Below are 24704 nucleotides of genomic sequence, written 5' to 3' on the forward strand. Positions count from 1 at the left end.
AACGGGCTCGTGGAGGCTTCCGGATGTTATATCTGCAGCCTTTCTCGAAATGAACCCTCGGCACGTAGATATAGCCTCCTGGGAGAAAGCCCCATTTCAGCGCTTTTCCCAGTGCATCGTTTTGCTAATGAGAAGCAGGAGGCGGGGAAGGGTAGAGGGTGGGGGCGGGCCATGGGGGGAGGGGGAGGGGCTTGACTAAGCTGCGCACACACATACTCGCTGCTATCAGCGCCTGTAGCCACGCTGCTAAGACAAAACCCCGTTCTCCCTCGGACTCCTTTCGTAAACTCAACGTGACACAGAGAACAGAGAGTGAGAGTGTTCGGAGTGGTAGTTTACGAACGTATAATACCCTAGGCTTGAACACGCACTCCATAACCAAAGAGGATAGAAGCAGCAACTACAGCAACATAGCGCTTATCCAACAGAAGACATGCATTGCGGAGCAATAGTCAAACATAAGCTCATAAGTTACAGTCAATTTCCAGACTAAACTCAGTTTAACAGAGCATGCTGCATGCTCTTTAGTTTTGTAGCGCAGATTACCTGGCTAACTGCAGGAAGCGGTTAGCTGCACAGCTAATGTAGCCATTGCTAGGCTAACGTGGCACCGATTTTAAAACACGGCAAAACGACCAGTTATACACTTACTTGTTCGGTGTTTGTGGCTGATGCGGCAGGGATGCTTGGTACGGACCCAGGCTTCAGTGACAGTTGATGTGCAAAACCTGCCCTGTACTGTCCCAAGTTGTGGAAACATTCCTCAGGAAAATGCTTCCGACAAACATACACCGTCTTAGGTAGACTCGACGGCGTATTATTGAAGTAAATAAAATTAAGCCACTGCGTCTTCAGGGGCTCTCCCGTCGGCAGTAAAAACAGACTCTCTTTTCTGTGTTGTCACATCCATGTACAGCGCAATTTCCATGTTTCGCCCGCTTACGTGGTGCCATGTTGTTGTGTCCTCTATGGTCTCCTCACTACAACTGGGCGGGGCAATCCATACAGTGGGTGGGAATCCAGAGGGGGGGGCGTGGGGATCATCTCCCTTGCTGACGTAGTAAAGGGAAGAGCTTATCAACGCGCCGTTTTGACGCGCCATTCTCAAATGTTGGGCATAGTATGGTTTACACATTATGAAATTTCTAGCCACTGGGGTGACTCAAGAAGGTCAGAGGAGCTCATTTTAACGTGAAAAAACCTCAGAAAGTGAAAATTTCATGCCATGGGACCTTTAATATTCATCTGTCTGTCTCTATGACATAAATGGCATCGTGGGGGGGGAATGAAGAACACGTTCAAATGCAGTGTGTGTGTGTGTGTGCGCATGTGTTGATTTGGGAGTAGGGGGTGTTGATAGCGCAGCCAAGCTCAGCCTGAGGTCACTGAGCACTCAGTGAGATAAGGTTTGAAAAGTTTAGAATTGGACGTAACTGCCGAGAGCCTCTGACGTTACTGGCTACTTTATTCATGTCACGCTCCTTTTTATTAGATCAGACACGGTCTGCTGGACAGCACTACACACATACACACACGCCCAGGCACATACACTGACCTGAATATGAGACAGTAAAGGAATTTTGTTGTATTTAATGGAACTGGAGTAATTTTTATGATTTATGTTTTGTTTTATTAGACATTTATATGCACGCGACTTGGCAGATCAGTGTCTGTCTTTGTCCTGTTCGGCTGAGCTTCTCACTCTTTTATGCAGAGACTTCAGCTTCTGATGCTGTTTGTCTGTGTTCTTGTTTGCCCGCGTGTTGTTGCGTGTGTGTGTGTGTCTTGCATGCATCCCTCAGAACTTTTGATTGCTGTCACCAGTTGGTGTGTGTCCCATTAATGCTTCACATTCTCCACTCCCTAAAGCCAGTCTGGCTCCATCTCTGAGATACAGTGCACACACACACACGTACGTTGCCCCTAGGACAGCACCTCCCCTGCCTGTCCCTCCTCTCTCTCAGGCCACTTTACCCAGAGAAGACAAGAGAAGAAGAGAGGAGAGATTGGAAACACGAGCCAGTGCTTACACAACCTGCAGTCAGTGAGCGAGAGAGCCCGAGAAAGAGACAGAGAGGAAGAAGTCAAGCAGAAAGAGTGCGACGGGTTCTGCCTACAAGGTTCTGTGCCGGTTTGTAGACAGCAGGCTGGGAGCATGCCGAGAGAGTAGAATACACTCGAAGAGGTGTGCAACAGAAAAGTTGCGAAGAGGAAAGTGAGCTTCAACAATGAGCATTGTGATGAAACCACGCTCCCGCTCCACCAGCTCTCTCAGGCACTCAGAGGGCATATGGTAAAGTTCCTCAGTTCCGCTTTCTTTTCTGACTAATTGAACGTCCGCTTTTTCTGTTAGGAATGTGTAAATGAGTAAAAATGCTTGCGGTTAACGTGAAAACGTGGGTTCTGCTGGGTTTTTGTTCTCCTTTATCTGTGACGTCGTATCATATATTTGTCAATACCTTTCATCACTGCAAGACCTGAGCCTCTTTTCCAAAGTTGGCCTTGGCTCATCTCTCACTCTGTATAATCCTGCATAGAGCCTGGAGTCAAGTTTCCTGTTGTTCCATGAGGCAGTGCACACTGACTGTTTACACTCTCTCTCTCTCTCTCTCTCTCTCTCTCTCTCTCTCTCTCTCTCTCTCTCTGTGTGTGTGAGAAAGAGATAAATATACCACTGATCACAATCGCTCAATATCAGGCTTCGTCAATAACAGCTGATCCAAAGGGACTTGTATGGTGCGTGCTCTACAGCCACAGATTTTCCATCACAAGATGCTTATTTAGCATTAGTGGAAGGACCAAGGACGTTGTGCTTTGTGGTATCTCAGTAACAAGACGCGTTTTTACGAAAATTAACCATGGTTTATAGTTATTCATGGTTTTTTTGGGTAACCATGAAAACCATGGTGCATTTTACCTCAATGTTCACTTAAATTTTTAGGTTCTAAGTAAATGTTAATGTATCTGGGCTGTTAATCGAGATCCTTCTCTACAGCATTGACTGTTGGACGAAAGCATGGTAATACTACAGTTAGTGCATCCTTTTAAAAACCATACTATCCCTTTTTAAACTAATTTCGTAGTTACTATGACCTATTACACATACAACTATGATGCTACCACAGCTACTGCAGTACTATGGATAAACCACAGTAATGCTATGGTTGGTTCATAGTACTTAGAATCACCATGAAATACCATAGTAGATCCATGGTTACTACCATGGATGAACCATAGTAATACTATGGTTGGTTCATACTGTAGTACTTAGAATCACCATGAAATACCATAGTAGATCCATGGTTACTACCATGGATAAACCATAGTAATACTATGGTTGGTTCATAGTACTTAGAATCACCATGAAATACCATAGTAGATCCATGGTTACTACCATGGATGAACCATAGTAATACTATGGTTGGTTCATACTGTAGTACTTAGAATCACCATGAAATACCATAGTAGAACCATGGTTACTACCATGGATGAACCATAGTAATACTATGGTTGGTTCATAGTACTTAGAATCACCATGAAATACCATAGTAGATCCATGGTTACTACCATGGATAAACCATAGTAATACTATGGTTGGTTCATACTGTAGTACTTAGAATCACCATGAAATACCATAGTAGATCCATGGTTACTACCATGGATGAACCATAGTAATACTATGGTTGGTTCATAGTACTTAGAATCACCATGAGATACCATGGTAGAATCATGGTTACTACATAAAAACCATGGTAAAACCATAGTAAACCATGGTAGATTTTCGTAAGGGTTGTCATATTAACTTTCAGAGAGATTTAAAAAGAGTGGCTCACGAGAGAATGGCTGTTTACAGCTGTGATAACACAAGTGATGATGCGACCTGACTTGTCTTGGGGATGTTTCAGAGCATGAAACGTAACAAGAAACAGAAAAAAAAAAAAAAAAACCCGTTCCTTAATGAATCAAAATAGTTCTCTTAGGCAAACTGCTGTGGCGTAAGAGGAATAAAACACCACATCAGGATGTGGTGTTATTGGAAACGCATTCATTATAATGACAATTCATAACACCGCCTCAGTATTGATTTGATTGATTTTCTTATAATATTACACCTCGTGTTTTATTCCTTACTTCGGTAGCATAATGTTTCCGGAATGGTTAAAACCGAAATATGTTCAATGAGTGAATTTGTGGGCGGCACGGCGGTGTAGTGGTTAGCGCTGTCGCCTCACAGCAAGAAAGTCCGGGTTCGAGCCCCGTGGCCGGCGAGGGCCTTTCTGTGCGGAGTTTGCATGTTGTCCGCGTGGGTTTCCTCCGGGTGCTCCGGTTTCCCCCACAGTCCAAAGACATGCAGGTTAGGTTAACTGGTGACTCTAAATTGACCGTAGGTGTGAATGTGAGTGTGAATGGTTGTCTGTGTCTATGTGTCAGCCCTGTGATGACCTGGCGACTTGTCCAGGGTGTACCCTGCCTCTCGCCCGTAGTCAGCTGGGATAGGCTCCAGCTTGCCTGCGACCCTGTAGGACAGGATAAAGCGGCTAGAGATAATGAGATGAGATGAGATGAGTGAATTTGACATGACTAAAGAAGGGAATGGTAATGAGGAAAGCGTGAAGTCTGTTATCAGCCACGTTGCCTCACCATGAATGCACACTTATGGAGAGCAGATTCGAAAGCAGATGCTGCTTCACGCTTCAGTGCCTTCTCACTCTGCACTGTTGGTGTGCAATCAGCTCACAGCTTTGACCTGGAAACATGTAAGTGTGTGGCGTCATACTCAAGCACGTCATCCCCGAAACAACCTCCCTCTCTTTTTTATCCCTGCTAGTTTCTCTTTCGGCTCTCTGGAAGCTCAGCGTTCCCTCTTGCCAGCAATCTATCTGGGGACGACCTCTGCCAAAATGGGCCAAGGGCGCCCTTCGTTCTCTTCTGTCTCTTCCTTTCTAACGCTTCTTCTCGCTGCATACAGTATCTCTGGCACCTTTTTGTCTGTCTGAGAGCCAGCCCAGTTAGAGAAGCCCCAGTAGGAGCTAGCGGCCCCTGCAGTGTGTCAGTCACTCGCCTGGGCCTCTTCCTACTATTTGAATCTTCCAAGCTCTACACACATGAAAGGAAAAAGCACAGGTGCTTTGTGGGTCACGTGTGACGTTAAGGTCTGGGGATGACGTCTGATGAGGTAGATTAAATGTCTTGACTGTTGATGAAGGAATCCTGGTGAGAGCAGTGAGCTGACTCACGGGATTGATTAAACCGTAGATTTAGTTGTGACCAAAATCTTTCATTTCAGTCCATTTGAATTCAGCGTTATTTGCATATACAGTACCGGTCAAAAGTTTGGACACCCTTTCTAATTCAATGGTTTGTCTTTGTTTTTATTAATGAATTAAATACACTTCTTCATGTCTTAAAGTAATGATGGATGTCGTGTCTCTTTCCTTAGTTGAGCGGTTCTTGACGTAATATGGATGACTACAGTTTTTGAATAGGGCTATTTACTGTATTGTTATTATTTACTACTGGATGGTTTTTTGATGAGGCACACCTGTTAATTGAAAAGCATTCCACATGAAGCTGGCGAAGATAATGCCAATAGTGTACAAAGCGTCATCAAGGTAAACGGTGGCTACTCTGAAGAATCTAAAATCTCATCTCATCTCATTATCTCTAGGTGCTTTATCCTGTTCTACAGGGTCGCAGGCAAGCTGGAGCCTATCCCAGCTGACTACGGGCGAAAGGCGGGGTACACCCTGGACAAGTCGCCAGGTCATCACAGGGCTGACACATAGACACAGACAACCATTCACACTCACATTCACACCTACGGTCAATTTAGAGTCACCAGTTAACCTAACCTGCATGTCTTTGGACTGTGGGGGAAACCGGAGCACCCGGAGGAAACCCATGCGGACACGGGGAGAACATGCAAACTCCGCACAGAAAGGCCCTCGCCGGCCATGGGGCTCGAACCCGGACCTTCTTGCTGTGAGGCGACAGCGCTAACCACTACACAACTGTGCCGCCCAGAATCTAAAATATGAAACATATTTTGCTTTAACACTTTTTTTTTTTGTTTATCACATAGTTCCATATATGTTCCAGACGTTATTTTATAGTTTTGATGTCTTGAGTATTGCTCTGCAATGTAGAAAATAGTCAAAATACAGAAACACCTACAGTATGAATGAGTAGGGGTGTACAAACTTTGAACTGGTACGTACTGTAGCTAATCCATTACTGTTCTGTAACTTTATACTGCAGCATATTTTGAATAAGAGTCTTGACAGTGTTTATCATTACAGCGGCACTTTTTAGAGACCTTTTTGGCTCTTCTAGCATTCATCTGGTATCAAGTTTAACAGTTGAAACTGCATGCCTTTTCCCCCCTAATGTTCAAGCATAAGGCACATGAAACAGGTTCAGCCTCTTTGCTGTTGAAAAGGACTAGCTGTGAAGCGGTACATTTGAGCTACTTCCTTTTTCTCTGCAGGAGGTATCATAATACACCACGCCAACCTTTGTATTGTTCAGGGCTCAGATGTCGGCGCACACAGTCAGGGGTTCACACACAAAATGCACAAAATGCTACTCGACACCTTAACGATTGCAAATTATCGACACCTTAACGATTGCAAAAGTGAAAAAGACTTTCAGTAAATTGTGCATGAATAATTACTCAAACTTCCACTGGAAAAAAAAAAAAAACCAGTCTATTCCTGATTACTTAGCGTATCGGATCACGTGACACCGTTCCGCAATTATCGACACCTTTGTCCACAGTTATCGACACCGTTCCACAATTATCGACAACCAGATGATTATTTATTCTAAAATAATAACCGGTATGTAGTATTAAGTTAACAAAACATAGTTAATATTTAAAGTGTGTTTTACATAGACATATATTTAGTACAAAATCTCTTTTATATAAATATATCGATGTCGGTGTTTACCGTACGTAAATGAGGAAGTAATTTAATGTTTGTGAACAAATGAACTGATAATGTTTAACCTGCGTCAGAAAATCTTTTTGTTCCACGTTCTACACACTTTCTCAGTATTTTCGTCGATCACATTTTGCTCATCATTCGTTGTTGTTTGTATTAATTTCTAGTTTTGTCGTTTACCAATAAACGTCAACAGGGAATTGAGATTGTAACCGCATGAAAATCCAGGTTAAAGGTCGCATCTCATTCCTCAAAATATAAAATGTCTACCGATATTGTAATATGTGGTAGATATTTACAACAAACTGCAAAAAATATATATATTTTCTGAATGGAATAGAAAAATCTGAATATTTCAAACATGTCATTTTTTATACGCGAGGAATTTAATTCTGCTCTAATTCTATTTCTTGCAATCAGATTCCAAATACTCTATAAACATTCCATTCTGTTATGGATCAGGAAAAAAAATATTATAAATCACAGCACTTTTATTTTTTTAAAGTACTTCACCTACTTCAACAATGTTACCCAAAATTCGATCCATAACAGTTGTAAACGTCACTTAATTCCACAGGGTGTCGATAATGGTGGACACCGGTGAAAGTGATCACTATTATCGACACCTCACGTGACTTCTCAAACACGCGTTTAGATACAAAATGGCGAAATGAAAGAGTAAGAAGCAAAGTAGGTTTCGACGAGGAGATCATGAAATATCGGTGAATTTGAGAAGTAAAAACATGTCCATGATCTTTCCACCATGCTTACGGATGAGAACGTCCGGGTTTTCCTCAAATTGCTGATCGTGAAAAAAAAAAAATCCATCTCAGGTAACGAGCTGTGTCATCAGACGACAAGATCAAAAGCCAAGGAGGGTCTTCCGGTTGATTAATTAACCAATAATAAGGGCTGTAACTGAAACTCACCTTTGTAAAATTGTTTTTTATTGGTAAATCTGAAAAGGCGTCGATAATCATGGACTGTCGATAATTGTAGCCGCCGCTCTAGTTACCTGCCCTTGTGAACTAAAACTGGAAACTGGATTGAATCTGATTCGTGGTGATGAATTCAGCTTAACCTTGCTGTTCTCTTCATCGCTTCACCACTGGCTTTGTTTTTGGCTGACCTATGGGTTTGTAACTCAAGAGCTGCGCATTTGTGTCTGAAGTCCTCGCTAGAGAAGATGTCAATAGAGAGGTATTGGACTTATCTCAGACCTGCACTTGAAAGGGACGCGTGCTTTATAGCCGACAAAGACAAGGACAAGAGTTGAACTTTGTCTCTCACTTCGAAATCCACTCCCATTTCAATACAACTACATGAAGGAATGTCGTTGACACTTTCTTTGAACATTTTGCCAAATTTAGTTTGTCACATTTCGTCAATTTGAGTGTCCCAAAGTGTTTTCTTCTTATTTTATTATACCACAGCAATTTATCAGTGCTGGCTATTTTATTTGAGCAACACCACATGCTTTTTTATCCATTTAATGCTGTGCAACGTCAGCGAAACAAGTCTGGGATCACTTTACTATAGCGGCTATAAACAGTCGTTCGTCACCAGCGTCTCTTTTTCTCTCTCTTATTAAGTTAAAAAGGCAGAAATTACAGCTTGTCACGTTTCCGAGAAAATGTCCTACTTCGTAAAACACAAGGGAACGGCTTTACCTCTGATTGTTACCAAGCACGGACACTGGAGTCTCCTTCTTCTGCTTCCTCACAGAAATCTTAGACGGTTTTTGAAATCTGTTTGAGATGCAGCCATCATACAAGTCCCAGTATGGACCCTTTTCACGTGACGTCACGACAAACGCGGCCGCCATTTTGGGCATGTACTACCAGTAGTTTACCACAGCCAACATTGAGGAACGGCAGCAAAGAAAGTTTTTACTTTCAGCAAGACTTCCATCATGCCACTATATTGTTGTGCACCTGGATGTAGTAACCATCAACAAACAAGGCAAGGGTTATCATTTTATCGGATCCCGACGGAGAAGATGGATAGCGGCCATTAACAGGAAAGATTGGCAGCCCTCGGCATACCAATGCTTGTGTAGTGACCACTTTGTTGGAGGTAAGACGAATAAAATTAGCCAGAAAAGGCATTACGTTGCTGTTAACATTCTGTGGCGGCGAGTGTGTAACCAAATAGGTTAAAATAACCCATTGTAACCTTTTTGTTCTTCTGTAGTAGCTATTGTTGACTAGCTAATGTCAACAACATAGTAGCTAGTATGTTACTGTAGCAATGTTTACGTTCAGTCATTTGGATGACTGTTAAAACCTTTCAGTCTCAAGTTTTTCCTTTACTGTATTTACTAGTTTACTGTAATTATGATCCGGCAGCTATTTACACCGGATCCAGTGTAAATAGCTGCCGGAGCCAACGTCCGAGGTTCCGGAGCGCGCTCCGGCTTGCTCCCCCTCAAATTAAGCAGCGCGCTCCGGCTTGCTCCCGGAGTGCTCCGGCCGAGGTTCCGGAGCGCGCTCCGGCTTGCTCCCCCTCAAATTAAGCAGCGCACTCCGGCTTGCTCCCCCTCAAATTAAGCAGCGCGCTCCGGCTTCCGGAGCACGCTGCTTAATTTGAGGGGGAGCAAGCCGGAGCGCGCTGCTTAATTTGAGGGGGAGCAAGCCGGAGTGCGCTGCTTAATTTGAGGGGGAGCAAGCCGGAGCGTACGTCAGTGAACAATCCTGGTGGAAGCAGGTAAACGTCATTCTCTAAGCCTGCTAACCTCAATTTTTGCAAATACCTCTCCCTCTGCTCGCCCTGTAAATGCCCTACGTCGCTGGATAGTGAAGGTGTTTTCTGCATCTCGCTCCTTTTTCTTTTATGTTTTTCGTTTGTCGCCTTCCTCGCATTCAAACTGATTCGAGCCGAAGTCCACTACATGTCCAAAATGGTGGTCGCGTTTACGAAGGTCACATGACTGAAAAGGGTCTATAAGCCATTACACCTTCTGACCAATCACAGTGAAGAATTCAACGGTGCTGTGGTATAAATTAATAGAATCGAATAATATTCTTCAGGAAACTAACCTTTGGAAGAATATACGGTAAAGCGTACTCTGTTTTTTTGGCATAGCTACAGACTGTTGATTGTTAATTGTTGTACCTTCTTCTTCTTCTTCTTCTTCTTCTTCATGTGTCAGGCCTGGCACAGGCATCGACGATCATGGTCTGCCAATCAGTTCTGTTGCCAGTAAGGTGGATAAGATCATTATTGGTCAGTAAACTGTTGGTGGCAAAGGTGTTAAGGCTATTTGTATATGTCATTCTCTGTCTTCCTCTTCCTCGCTTTCCTTCAATTTTACCACTTAACACAAGTTTTTCTAGGCCGTCTTTTCTGTCGATGTGGCCAAAGAAATCCAGTTGTCGTTTTCTGATTGTCTTAATAAGTGAACGTTTTGTTCCTGCCAGCTGTAGCACTTCTTCATTTGTCTTTCTCTTTTTCCAAGATATTCTCAGCATTCGTCTGAGGAACCACATCTCTGTTGCCTCCAACTTCTTCTTTAAGTCATTCATAATTGTCCAGCATTCGCAACCATATAGGAGGACTGACCATACATACGATTTTAGTGTCCTTAGTTTCGTGTCTGTTGTGATGTTTCTGTTTTTGAGTATGGAGCTCATTTTACCAAAGGTATCTTTCGCCATCGCTATGCGTCTTTTTAATCTCAGTACTGCATTTTGCATCTGATGTTATCATGAAGCCGAGATATTTAAATTTAGTTACTTCTTTGATTTTTTTCTCCTTTGCAGTTGATGTTGCATGTGGGCTTTTGCTCTTTCTTGGAGATCACCATGCATTCTGTTTTCTTTGCATTCAGTTCTAGCCCTTTTATCTCACTTTCTTCTAATACTTTATTGAGGATTTTTTGCAGCTGGTCTTCAGAATCTGCGATGAGTACTGTATCATCTGCGTATCTTAGGTTGTTGATGTTCCAGCCCCCTACTTTCAGCCCGTCATGATCACAGATATTTCGAAGGATCATTTCGCTGTAGATTGGTACCTTATTATACCAATATACCGTATTATACCTAAAATAGCAGCAGTGCAAACTGTCTGGCTGGATTACAGAATTGTGCCAAGGTGACTTGCTGTAGCCTTTTTAGGTGAGGAATCCGTTTTCTGTGCTGAGAGATTATGATTTGGCAGTGTCTGAATACTTTATCCAAACCACCACATGCACATCTTTCTTGGCACTACATGTTCTTCTGGAAAATATCCTCAGACAGACGGGGTGTGTACGGTATGTTTGTGTGTATCTGTTTCATGCTTTTGGTCTCAGGAGGACTGGATATCTTCAACAGGGGAGGCATGATGTTTCCCTGAACATCTGGATTAATATCTTTCGGTCCAGTTTCCCAGTGTTTGGGTTATAAATCAATTCCGATCTCGCCATGCCTTTTCCTGTTAAGAATCATATTCCAGGGCCACACCTAGGAAACTATAACCTAGGAAAACAGATGACGCTTTAACCAGGAAAACATGGAAGTGCATAGATATCAAGGCTCGGGCTTAACAAAAGACAAACACGATTTCCAAAGCAGGACTTGTTCGAATAAACAGCAAATGGCAAGTGTGAGGCAAAGTAATGAAGAGCTAACACGAAACAGTTGGGTAACAAATCAATGGCAGGATAGGGATGGAGCAAAAAACAGGCAGGAACATACAGTGTTCGTCAACAGACTCTGACTCCTACGTTACTGTTGTTTAGATATACAAACTATCAGATTTATGAATGAACGAATGAACCCTTTATTGTCACTGTTACCAGTGAAATTGACCATCAACCTGTCCTTACAGAGGGGGAACAGGACAGGAAGACAGGGATAAAAGAAAAAGAAACACAGTAGTAACATGAGGAAAGATGAGGAAAAAAAGAACACCCCCCACTATGCGCCTATCAGGAGTACAGTGTGGGAGCATTTAAAAACCTCCACACAAGCACACAATAACACAAGTACACTTTAAAACATGGGACTTGAGGGGGGAAAGGGGGGAAGAAGGGGGCAATCAGGGGTGGGGGGGAAGGGGTAAGGGGGTAGGAGGGGAGGGGAGGAGGTAGAGGTAGAGGTAACCCAGCGCAAGCAAGCAGCCGTCCGCTCCTGCAGCCATGCAAGCGGCACTGGTCACGCACCCGCTTGTCACACTGGGGGTGAAAAACGGCAACCGCGGAAAATTGGGGAAGGAATGCGAAGAATGCGAGAGTGTCTCCCAGCAGTGACCTTCTGGGGGAAATGTTGTCCCAGCAACGGCCTTGATCGAGGCCGGTGCTGTTCAGGGAGCCGAATGTCAATAAGATAGAGATTGTTTGGTCTTTTGAACAGACGCAGTCTTTACACGTCCACGCCACTCGCCCATATCTGTCCATTCCTGTCCATTCCTGTTCAATTCAATTCCATTTGGTCTCCGAAATACTTATTCCTTGCAAAGCCGAAAGCGTCTCCAAGATGACAACCATGTTGTGTTTCAAGTTCTATAGCCACAGTCTGAGTGCCAACAGCTTTGCCCACCGCTTTAATCATATCGGGCAGCTTTGTGGGGCTTTGAACAGCTGTCACCGTTGTCTGATTTCCTCGATATACCAGGGCAAAGCCTAATCTAATCAGCAAAAGTCCTGTAATCATGGTTCCGAATAGGTAGATATCTCCAATGTCCTCCACAGACGTTCCGGCAGGACAGGTGGGTTCCCCCGAACCCAGAAACTGTGTCAATTTCGTTAGGAGACCAGTTTATCAAATCCATGCTTTTTTAGTTAAGAAATTCAATGCGGAGAGAGTCTCATCTCATCTCATTATCTCTAGCCGCTTTATCCTTCTACAGGGTTGCAGGCAAGCTGGAGCCTATCCCAGCTGACTACAGGCGAAAGGCGGGGTACACCCTGGACAAGTCGCCAGGTCATCACAGGGCTGACACATAGACACAGACAACCATTCACACTCACATTCACACCTACGGTCAATTTAGAGTCACCAGTTAACCTAACCTGCATGTCTTTGGACTGTGGGGGAAACCGGAGCACCCGGAGGAAACCCACGCGGACACGGGGAGAACATGCAAACTCCGCACAGAAAGGCCCTCGCCGGCCCCGGGGCTAGAACCCAGGACCTTCTTGCTGTGAGGCGACAGCGCTAACCACTACACCACCGTGCTGCCCCGCGGAGAGAGTCTCTCAAAAAAAAAAGTATAGGCAGACGAGGCAAAACAAAGAGCACAAGCAGGAAAAAAAGGAGAGGAGAGGAGAGCAGAGAAATGCAAATGCCTTCTGTGAGAGCACGGAGAAGAAGCATTAGAATCAGTGTTTTGTGATAAAGTCAAGATCATCATGCCATTTTGGCTCAATCCAGTCAAATTTTTCATGATTTTTGAGCCTCATACAGTTCAGATAAGTATAAAACTTAAGGGGTCAGAGGGGTCATGCACAACCCTGTTGATCCACCGGATATGTTCGATTCAGATATTCTGTTTGTAATTTTCACTGTTTTTTTTTCTCCCCCGCTCTCTCTATCTGCAGTTTTGACGTGGACAATGGCACGTCTTCAGGAAGGAGTCCACTGGATCCCATGGCCAGTCCAGGCTCTGGTCTCATCCTCCAAGCCAACTTTCCACACAGCCAGAGGAGGGAGTCCTTCCTCTACCGCTCGGACAGCGACTATGACCTGTCGCCCAAGTCCATGTCGCGCAACTCGTCCATCGCCAGTGACATGTGAGTACTCAGGCACGAGGAAGCTAACACAACCGTTTTCCTCCTCCTCAGCTGACCATGTCACATAAAGCAATTCTTTTGTTCCCTTCATGAAAACGAGCTATTTTCTGAAGTTAAATGCTTGCTCGAGAAGATTAGTCGTGTATGTCTCTTTAGCGTTTAGCCCTCGTGTCATTCATGTCCAGACAAAATGAAAGCGTGGAAGAGGAAATTGGATTCATTCACATGCCTCACCCATGGCACATGTGAACGGCTTTTCAAAGCATTCGCAGTTGGAATTCACAGTTTTATTCTTTAAGGCTTCTGAAATCTCACTTGTTTACAGCATGTTTGAGATTTTCAGCATTTTCATTACAAACAGGGAAATAAAGTTAGTCCAGCGATTGAAATACAAATATGACTATCGCTCAAACAGACTATTAGAATAATTCAGACCAGACTACATGTGTGTGTGTGTGTGTGTGTGTGTGTGTGTGTGTGTGTGTGTGTGTGTGTTCGTGCAAATATGTGTTCACTTGTAAGGCCATGTGCAAGCTGTGTAAGCTGCCAGTCACATGACTCTCTCTGTGTTCGTCTTTCTATGCCACACTCATATACACACACAACACAAACACACACACACATATACAGGGGAAGGTGGGCGCTCACAGCTATTTCCTCTACAGCTGTAGGTGTGTATATTTTTCCCGGCTGCTGTCAGAGCCATAAGAGATGAATGATCACCTGTAATGAAAGCTTCAATAACAGAAGCTTTATTTTTTTTAATGATGTGAAATGAATATTGGGATATTAATTATATGATGTAAACAGTAAATAAATTCTTTACTCACGTCAAAGTGCAACTGCTTTGACTACGTCGACGTAAATATTCTGATAAAAAAAACGTTGAAGCACAGCTTCAAAAGTAGAAACGTGCCAGCTCTTTTATTTTCTCTTATACCTCTCTTAATTTTGCAGAGATTCACAAAAGATGTCTGTCTGTGTACAATCACACACTGATTTTAGTTACTGAAGGTATATTAGTGCTTCTGATTTACTCACCAAGGAATCTGGAAAAACATCTCTCAGATGTTATAAACATGATACAAACTAGCTGCATGCTAATAGCTAGTGATCTGATGCTAAAAAAGTCAGCTTATGAGTTATATATATTTAACAGTTATTCCACGAAATCGAGTCGTACATGAGCTGATAGCCGGCGAGGCACGTAGCACCGAGTCGGCTGTAAGCCGTGTACGACGAGATTGAGTGGAATAACTGTTTTATTCTATCAACATTCACTGGATTTTGAGAAACGGAGCTTTTTTTTTTTTTTGCAAATTCGATAAATAAAAGCTTTCTGCAAAACGTCCGACAAAATCATTTCCGCTTAGAATGTAAACAAATCAGCAAAATGACAGTAGCAATTTGTGAAAAATGCTCTAATAATAATAATTCTTGAAAAATTAAAAAAAGATACGTTCTCACCATCAAATACTTTTCTTCCTTTTTTGTATTTTTTGGGGTTTTGTTTTCAAGTAGTTTTTATTTCGTCCTTGGTTGGTTCAGCAACCATAGACATATAAACAGAGACGCCGCATTGAGCTGGTGGCCCGTTGCTGGGATACGTCAGAGTGTCCACCATATTGGATGTGGCAAATCTTCCCTGTAAACCAATGCAAGTAAATGGACTAAACTTCATAAAGCCCCTTTCTACAATAATATTTAACTCGATGCCTTTTATTCACCCATTAACACACGCACGTATATATTTGGGAAACAAACAGGCATCAAAACAACATATATAACTTTTAATGTGATGGTTATAAATAGTGTGCGAAATACCCGTCAATATTCCATGGGAGGTGTGATCTAAATTTCCTCAACATGCAGCAGGCCTATACCGGAATCAAGCTATCGGAAACTTTTTTTTTTTTATTACGCTGCTACTATCGTAGGCTACTAACGATATCTACACATCAAGGCATGTTTTGGAGCTCAGCGGGGATCGTGTAGAATAATGTGCTGTGCTTACGCTGCTGAAGCCGTGCCGTGCCGTGCCGTCTCCGCATCACTTTCATTAAATGCCGTGCAGATAGGCTATAAAATGTCTCCAAAAACAATTTTTGCAGTATACAGTGCTATATGGAAAAAAAATTCAATTAAACCATATGACAATGGGATTGCTCCACGTGATTGCTTCACAGTCTGACATGCTTCCAATCTCTTCTATTTTTGAGTGTGCCATCACCATCTGACAGCTGGTGGTGAAATTGGTTGGGTGGGCTATGAAATAAATTATATTATATTCGTTGTTTGGAGACAGGTTTCACCGAGCGGCTATTATGCGCGAGACTTCATATTAGCCACAAAGTCAGAAAAATCTGTTCGTAAAATTACGTTATAATGACCAAATACAATGAAAAGTATTTTTCCAGTCTCACCTGTGAAAGGTAATCCCATGTGATCTCGTTTGGACGGTAAACCTGTTGGTACAGTTAAACGCAGCACATGAATGAGGCATCTTTATTCTCGGCTACTGTCTAGACGCTATACCAGAGACGGTTGAAGAATCTCCACTTTGCCACATCCAATATGGCGGCGAGGATGACGTATGATTCTACGCAGAAGGCGGCGTCTATGTTTATATGTCTATGTCAGCAACACGCGCCGCCATTTTCTTCTTCTTCTTTTGGGTTTTTTTGGCGGTGCATTACCGCCACCAGCTGGGTTGGCGTGTGCAACAGGCGATATTGGGGGGAAAAACTATATTCTTTTAGCTATTTCTGTTTCTTTTAAATACTTGATGATAAAGGGATGTCTGATTTGATACGTGCTGCCATTTTGTTTTTCTCTACTCACGGTATATGAGCTGATATCCTAGTAGTAGAGTAGCCAATCAGAGTGCGCAATTGCTCATATCCAGTGAATGTGGATAGAATAAGCGTATATATATATATATATATATATATATATATATATATATATATATATATATATTTGTGTGATTATATTTATAAATATACGTAAATGATATAGTGTTTGAAAATAAATGAAAATCTTAAGTAAGTAAAGAGTTTTCAGAAGTCAAAAGCAGTGGCGGCTGGTGATAAAGTTTTTGCGGGCGCAGTTCATATTGAAATGCCACACGTTACAGTATATATAAACTTTTAAAGGTTTACAGTATATCATTAATCAGATTGGATGGATGTCTTATTTGAAAATTCAGGTCCGCCTTAAAACGCTACTGAAGTGGGAAAATGTCTCCGGTAGACGGCAACATTTACTCACTGGAAGAACAAGACGTTCATGAACATGTATATGGATAATAAGTCTTCTAATGTCAATCCTGTAGCCTTCATCTCGCTGTTCAGCAATGCGAAGCCTGTCAGGGAAAAAAAAAAAAAACTGGCTTGCATTTTCCAGAAAGATGCTTTAGGGCTTCGTACACCACATTACCATACACACTACAAATAAGGCATTACTAACACCACATCCAGCCAGCAAAACTCCGTTTGTCATAACGAGAGTAGGAGCCACGCATCCGTACTGTATTTATATTAATGCTGAGCATGAAATTGAAAAACAGCATCAAGAATCGTCCAATCGCATTAGAGCAAAACACACTGGCTGCCAATACCAGTAGGAGTGCCTGCGTCCTGTAGGAAATGTCATGACATCCAATTAGACAGCAGCCTCAGATCACCTGACTGCAAAATTTTATGGGTGCATTCGAAACAGGGAAAACGCTGTCTCAGAAGGATGTCTAACAATACAGCGAGGCATCAAGGACCATTCGAAACGCATGTTTCCTGTCTTCTACAGTAATATGCCTCCAGAGTGCCTCCAATTGAAGGCAACATCGATGCTCAGTGCTGCCAATTACCCATAAATCTGTGCATCGATGGAAACTGAATTTCAAAGAAAAGTGATTTTGTTTACAACTAATTAATTTTAGCCTAGGTCACAACCGGATGTACAATTTTTTGGCCGTGTGATTTTTGGCGTTTCCCAAATTTCTGCGTTTTTTTTGTTCGTGGAGAAAAACACACGTTGGCCGTAAGTTTGTCTTGCAACCTGAAAAAAACGTAAGCGCCCGTAGAGTTTAGCCTAGGTCACAACCGGACGTACGATTTTTTGGCCGTGCGATTTTTGGCGTTTCCCAAATCGCTGCGTTTTTTTTGTTCATGGAGAAAGACGTGCGTTGGCCGTAAGTTTGTCTTGCAACCTGAAAAAAATGTAAGCGCCTGTAGAGTTTGTTTGACATGACAAAGAACCTCTGCGGCCAGTCTACGGCTCGAAAATCAGCACATCACACACGCGCCCTCCGTGCGTTTCTTGCGTTTTTTGCACGTAGACCGGCCGTAGGAGCACGTATGGCCGGTTGTGACCGAGGCTTTTGTTTGACTTGACAAAGAACCTCTGCGGCCGGTCTGCGGCCAGTCTACGGCTTGAAAATCAGCACGTCACACGCGCGCCCTCCTTGCGTTTCACGCGCGCCCTCTGTGCATTTCTTGCGTTTTTTGCACGTAGACCGGCCGTAGGAGCACGTATGGCCGGTTGTGACCGAGGCTTTTGTTTGACTTGACAAAGAACCTCTGCGGCCGGTCTGCGGCCAGTCTACGGCTTGAAAATCAGCACGTCACACGCGCGCCCTCCTTGCGTTTAACGCGCGCCCTCTGTGCATTTCTTGCGTTTTTTGCACGTAGACCGGCCGTAGGAGCACGTACTACGGCCGGTTGTGACCGAGGCTTTTCGCTTCAATTTTTAAACAGTTACCAAGAAATGAACATTGTCCTATTGAAAGTCCTGCCTTGCGAGACACCTGAATATTATAGCAGTGAAGCAACAAGGCATCAACCTGATGTTTTGAACACAGCCATACCGGTACACTGTAAAAAATGTCCGTAGAATTAACAGGGAATTTATGTAAAATCATGACATAAAAAAACTGTAAATACAAAAACAATGAAGCAGTGTGTAATTTACATCAATATACTGTAAAACTCCTCACCAAATACCACTGTTAATTTAACAGTAAGAATATGTTGAATTGATCATATTTTTTTGTAGAATTTACAAATTGTTGTAGTTTAAACACAGACAAACTGTAATACTAAAACAGAATGTGATAGTTAAAATTACATCATTGCCCTGTAAAAAAAAATACAAAAACGGCCACTGTCGTGGCTCAGTCGACTAAGGCGCCATACCGTGAATCTGGGGACCCGGGTTCGATTCTGACCCAAGGTCATTTCCCAGTCTCTCTAGCTCATTTCCTGTCTCTACACTGTCCTATTCAATAAAGGTGAAAAAAGCCCCCCCCAAAAAATATCTGTCTAGTAGATCATTGAAACCAGCATACAAAAATCCCGTTGTTCTTACGGAAAAAAACTGGCAGCTGGAGTCACCAGAAAAAATCCGTAAAATATACAGCAAAACGGTAATTGCTTTTACGGTACAGCTTGTACATTTTACAGTTAAATCCAGCATATAAAACACTGGACTTCTGTTATATTTGCTACTTTAAACTGTAAAATGTACATGCTGTGCTGTAAAAGCAATTACCGTTTTGCTGTATATTTTACGGATTTTTTCTGGTGACTCCAGCTGCCAGTTTTTTTCCGTAAAAACAACGGGATTTTTTTTACAGTGTAGACACTCCTTTACCAGGAAACTACAACACAGAAATGACGCAAATATAATTTGGAAGGAATTTTTAACGCCCCGTATTGACAAGCTGCCACTGGTCAAAAGTATCAGGTGAAAGAAAAACCAAACTTAAGTACGCTAACAAAGTGATTGTTCTTAGTTACTTCTCACCTCAGAATGTGATGATGTCAATGCCATTTAATACAGTATGTGTTTCTGTGATGTTAATACGAGTGTTCTTCAGGTCACTTTATCAGCGTGACACACCATAAGCAAACAAAAGCTATGCAAAGTCTGTCTGTTGTGCACTGTATATCTGTGGGTTAACATGTGTTGAGTGCGTACGAATGTGTGTATGATTCACGACCTGTGTCCTTATCGATAGGAATAACCATCTGCAGAGGCCAGGCCTGGTGTCTCGGCGCTCTGAGCCGGTTATTAGTGGAACGTAAGTGCTGGCGCTCCCAGAACGAATGCTTTCCTACGAACTGCATCGGCTTGCTTCACTCTTAGACACGAGCATCATCGTCTCACATGCATCGAGAACCCCCGCCCTCTCTCCCTCCTTCTCCTTTAATGCACAGAATCGGTGCAGAAGCTTAAGTTGGTATCATACAGAGATTCTGGGCATTAAACGCATTAGATGTACAAGTTGAGAGGGAAATTGCATGGAGGAGACAGTTTGATTTGAGCCTGGGATCCACACTCATGGCATGGAAGTGTGTGGATTTGAATGGATGAGTGTGTGTGTGTGTGTGTGTACATGTGAGAGTATCCATTTTTATTTCATTTATGTATTTAGGTTTTTTTTTGCATTGTCCCTGCATTGCATGTAACTGCATTACATTCGTACTGGTAACAAATTCCTGGAAAGATTTCCAAAGCAAAGTCAGTGTTCTTCCTCTTGTAATAAATGCCTGTGTTATGAATCAGCTTAAGCGATGTGATCACAACATAGTGTCTGATTTATATTATTAACATGAAACAACGTCGAACGTACAAAGACACAACGGACACTGAGCACTTAAGGGATGTTATTTATTTATTTATTTATTTATTTATCTATTTATTTATTCTGTGTAAATTTAAGAAATAATTTTTTTTAAACGTGTGAGCGTAGGAAGAGCGCCTGTAATGTAGAGTGAAGCTGATGAATATAGACTCTGTGTGTAAAATTTTATTTATTTTATTTTAATGGTTTATTTAATAGGGACCATGCATATTAATGAACATTGCTGTATAAAAATACAGCATGTAAATATGCCAGAATTAGTAAAATAACTACTTTTCATCTGCTCATGTTACTATCAGGACCAGGATGTCTATTTCATTGCACCGCCGTTTGTTCAACACTAGACGGAGTCTTTATAACACCTCAGAAGACCTGGACGGAGAAAAATGCTTTTAGTCAAGTTTATTTGTATGGCGCTTTTAACAACAGACATTGTCGCAAAGCAGCTTGACAGAAATTTAAAGGCTTTAAAGGAACAGTCCACCGTACTTCCATAATGAAATATGCTCTTATCTGAATTGAGACGAGCTGCTCCGTACCTCTCCGAGCTTTGCACGATCTCCCAGTCAGTCAGACGCGCTGTCACTCCTGTTAGCAATGTAGCTAGGCTCAGCATGGCCAATGGTATTTTTTGGGGCTGTAGTTAGATGCGACCAAACTTTTCCGCGTTTTTCCTGTTTACATAGGTTTATATGACCAGTGATCTGAAACAAGTTCAGTTACACAAATTGAAACGTGGCGATTTTCTATGCTATGGAAAGTCCGCACTATAATGACAGGCGTACTAACACCTTCTGCACGCTTTGGCAGCGCATTGATATCTGAGCTCCGTATCAATGCGCTGCCGAAGCGCGCAGAACGTGTTAGTACGCCTGTCATTATAGTGCGGACTTTCCATAGCATAGAAAATCGCTACGTTTCAATTTGTGTAACTGAACTTGTTTCATGTCACTGGTCATATAAACCTATGTAAACAGGAAAAACGCAGAAAAGTTTGGTCGCATCTAACTACAGCCCCAAAAAATACCATTGGCCATACTGAGCCTAGCTACATTGCTAACAGGAGTGACAGCGCGTCTGACTGCGTCTGACTGACTGGGAGGTCGCGCAAAGCTCGGAGAGGTACGGATCAGCTCGTCTCAATTCAGATAAGAGCATATTTCATTATGGAAGTACGGTGGACTGCTCCTTTAAACATGAGCTCATTTTATCTCCAATGAGCAAGCCTGTGGCGACGGTGGCAAGGAAAAACTCCTCCCTCAGACGACATGAGGAAATAATCTCAAGAGGAACCAGACTCAAAAGGGAACCCATCCTCATTTGGGTGATAACACATAGCGTGATTATAAATAACTTGCTTCAATAACTGTGCCTAAATAGAGATAAAATGCAACTGTGTAACCAGGAAATTCATTATCGCGTAAACATGAAGTCTGTTTATTGATAGAAACTCGAGTGCGAAACTGTTCATGACAACTGCAGTCCTAAAGTTAGCACGTCAACTAAAGTCCTCAGACATAATAGCAAAACTAAGTGTCCGGAGCCGTCTTCTAAGTGCAACTAAAGCGAACCGTCTTCAGTGGTATAGATGCAGATCAGTTCGAAGTTACCTGCACACGAAGCGGTGACTTGAAATAAACCTGGTGTTGCTTGAGCCCTGATGAGAGCACAGATATAAAGCTGATGTGCACCGATAGATTGCATTCATGCATCAGCCTCAGCATTCTTTCCCTCCAGTTTCCCCTGCCTCTGCAGGTTCGATGTAACTCTGCACTACTATATGTATAATGCAGAGGAGAAAGCAGATGCGTGCTTTTGAGTAAATGGCATCCGACCGACCACTTGTGAGGAATAACAGCACTTCCTGTGTTAATTCCCGGTTCTTTTTTTTTTTTTTAAAAGCTAGACGGCCTTTCGATTTCATAAACTCGGTGAAATTGAGTTCCCTCTGAAATTTGGTCATTGTGATCTATGTTTATTTTTGTAATATTTCACAAAATATCAGACCATTCTGTGGCTGGGAAGAAATTATTTAATTTGAAGGGATTCCCGAGCAAATAATGTGCATGAAATCGCAGACAGAGGAAGTCCGTGTGCATATGTGCAGGTTTACCCCCTTCTTCTTTTTCTTCTTTTGGGTTTTATGGCAGCTGGCATCCACAGTGTTGCATTCCTGCCATCTACAGGTTTACCTTGACCGTGCACTGACAGTTCCATCATTCTGTCGTTAAACGAACAGCTGATCACACCGAGGTGCTCGCTGACCGCCGATATTTACAACCCCGATTCCAAAAAGGTTGGGACAGGGGCAATAAGAGGCTGGAAAAGTTAAAGGTACAAAAAAGGAACAGCTGGAGGACCAAATTGCAACTCATTAGGTCAATTGGCAATAGGTCATTAACATGACTGGGTATAAAAAGAGCATCTTGGAGTGGCAGCGGCTCTCAGAAGTAAAGATGGGAAGAGGATCACCAATCCCCTAATTCTGCGCCGACAAATAGTGGAGCAATATCAGAAAGGAGTTCGACAGTGTAAAATTGCAAAGAGTTTGAACATATCATCATCTACAGTGCATAATATCATCAAAAGATTCAGAGAATCTGGAAGAATGTCTGTGCGTAAGGGTCAAGGCCAGAAAACCATACTGGGTGCCCGTGATCTTCGGGCCCTTAGATGGCACTGCATCACATACAGGCATGCTTCTGTATTGGAAATCACAAAATGGGCTCAGGAATATTTCCAGAGAACATTATCTGTGAACACAATTCACCGTGCCATCCGCCGTCGCCAGCTAAAACTCTATAGTTCAAAGAAGAAGCCATATCTAAACACGATCCAGAAGCGCAGACGTCTTCTCTGGGCCAAGGCTCATTTAAAATGGACTGTGGCAAAGTGGAAAACTGTTCTGTGGTCAGACGAATCAAAATTTGAAGTTCTTTATGGAAATCAGGGACTCCGTGTCATTCGGACTAAAGAGGAGAAGGACGACCCAAGTTGTTATCAGCGCTCAGTTCAGAAGCCTGCATCTCTGATGGTATGGGGTTGCATTAGTGCGTGTGGCATGGGCAGCTTACACATCTGGAAAGACACCATCAATGCTGAAAGGTATATCCAGGTTCTAGAGCAACATATGCTCCCATCCAGACGACGTCTCTTTCAGGGAAGACCTTGCATTTTCCAACATGACAATGCCAAACCACATACTGCATCAATTACAGCATCATGGCTGCGTAGAAGAAGGGTCCGGGTACTGAACTGGCCAGCCTGCAGTCCAGATCTTTCACCCATAGAAAACATTTGGTGCATCATAAAACGGAAGATACGACAAAAAAGACCTAAGACAGTTGAGCAACTAGAATCCTACATTAGACAAGAATGGGTTAACATTCCTATCCCTAAACTTGAGCAACTTGTCTCCTCAGTCCCCAGACGTTTACAGACTGTTGTAAAGAGAAAAGGGGATGTCTCACAGTGGTAAACATGGCCTTGTCGCAACTTTTTTGAGATGTGTTGTTGTCATGAAATTTAAAATCACCTAATTTTTCTCTTTAAATGATACATTTTCTCAGTTTAAACATTTGGTATGTCATCTATGTTCTATTCTGAATAAAATGTGGAATTTAGAAACTTCCACATCATTGCATTCCGTTTTTATTTACAATTTGTACTTTGTCCTGACTTTTTTGGAATCGGGGTTGTATTAGTTTGGTCCTGTGTTTTGTTTCCTTTGCATATAACATCTTTTCTTCTCGCTTTCCGTTACTGTAGTCGGTCTTTCACGTTTCATTCGCGTCCTCCATTGTTCTCTCCTGTTTCAAATTTGTATCTCACAATGCCTTGCACAAACAGGAAAAGCCGACTATGTGATACATGACATGATATCTTGAATTGGGTCATGCTGAAGCAGGAAAAAATAGCAGAGAATTTAGGGCCACGTGGCCCTAAATTTATTAATTGTTCTATTTAAAAAAAAAACTAATAAAATTGGAAGTCTGTTATTCACATTTAGTAGCTTTCAGTCCACTAAACAAAAATAACTGGGTGTCGGGAAGATTCTTTTTATGACCTGTAGTTAAAATCTGAAAGGCAGTCTAGCTTTAATGATTATTATTCTTCTAGTCTGAAATTAGGAAACTAATGTATTATATGTTTATATGTCAGTGCATTTGGGTAGGATATATTCTGTTGTATTTGGTGTTAACCACTTCTAACAGTTAACATTCACACACGATCAAGCTGTCGTCTCAAGCTATGTTTAGAACAGTTTATTACACCACATCGCATACTGACAGTCATCTGCAAGCATGTGACACACTCCACACTCCCTCCAGTGACCTTTCATTTGGCCAGTGCATGAAGATATAGTGTTGAATGAACACCCGTACGCGTGCACATGTACACTGCG

The 24704-nt window shown here is 42.5% G+C and overlaps 1 protein-coding gene across 4 annotated transcripts in view; it reads left to right on the forward strand.

Annotated features, from left to right (window-relative positions):
* The window catches only part of LOC132873125 (cAMP-specific 3',5'-cyclic phosphodiesterase 4D-like), a 372176-nt gene that overhangs the window by 298957 nt on the left and 48515 nt on the right, over window positions 1-24704 (forward strand). For 3 of the 4 annotated variants that reach the window (XM_060908382.1, XM_060908384.1, XM_060908383.1), the window contains one exon: window positions 13465-13656. In XM_060908382.1, the coding sequence (XP_060764365.1) occupies window positions 13465-13656 (192 nt within the window). Of the gene's footprint in view, window positions 1-1854; window positions 2294-13464; window positions 13657-24704 lie in introns of those variants that run through there. The other variant, XM_060908385.1, reaches the window with a different exon arrangement.

This window comes from Neoarius graeffei, chromosome 25, assembly GCF_027579695.1.
Source record: "Neoarius graeffei isolate fNeoGra1 chromosome 25, fNeoGra1.pri, whole genome shotgun sequence".
Classification (NCBI taxonomy): domain Eukaryota; kingdom Metazoa; phylum Chordata; class Actinopteri; order Siluriformes; family Ariidae; genus Neoarius; species Neoarius graeffei.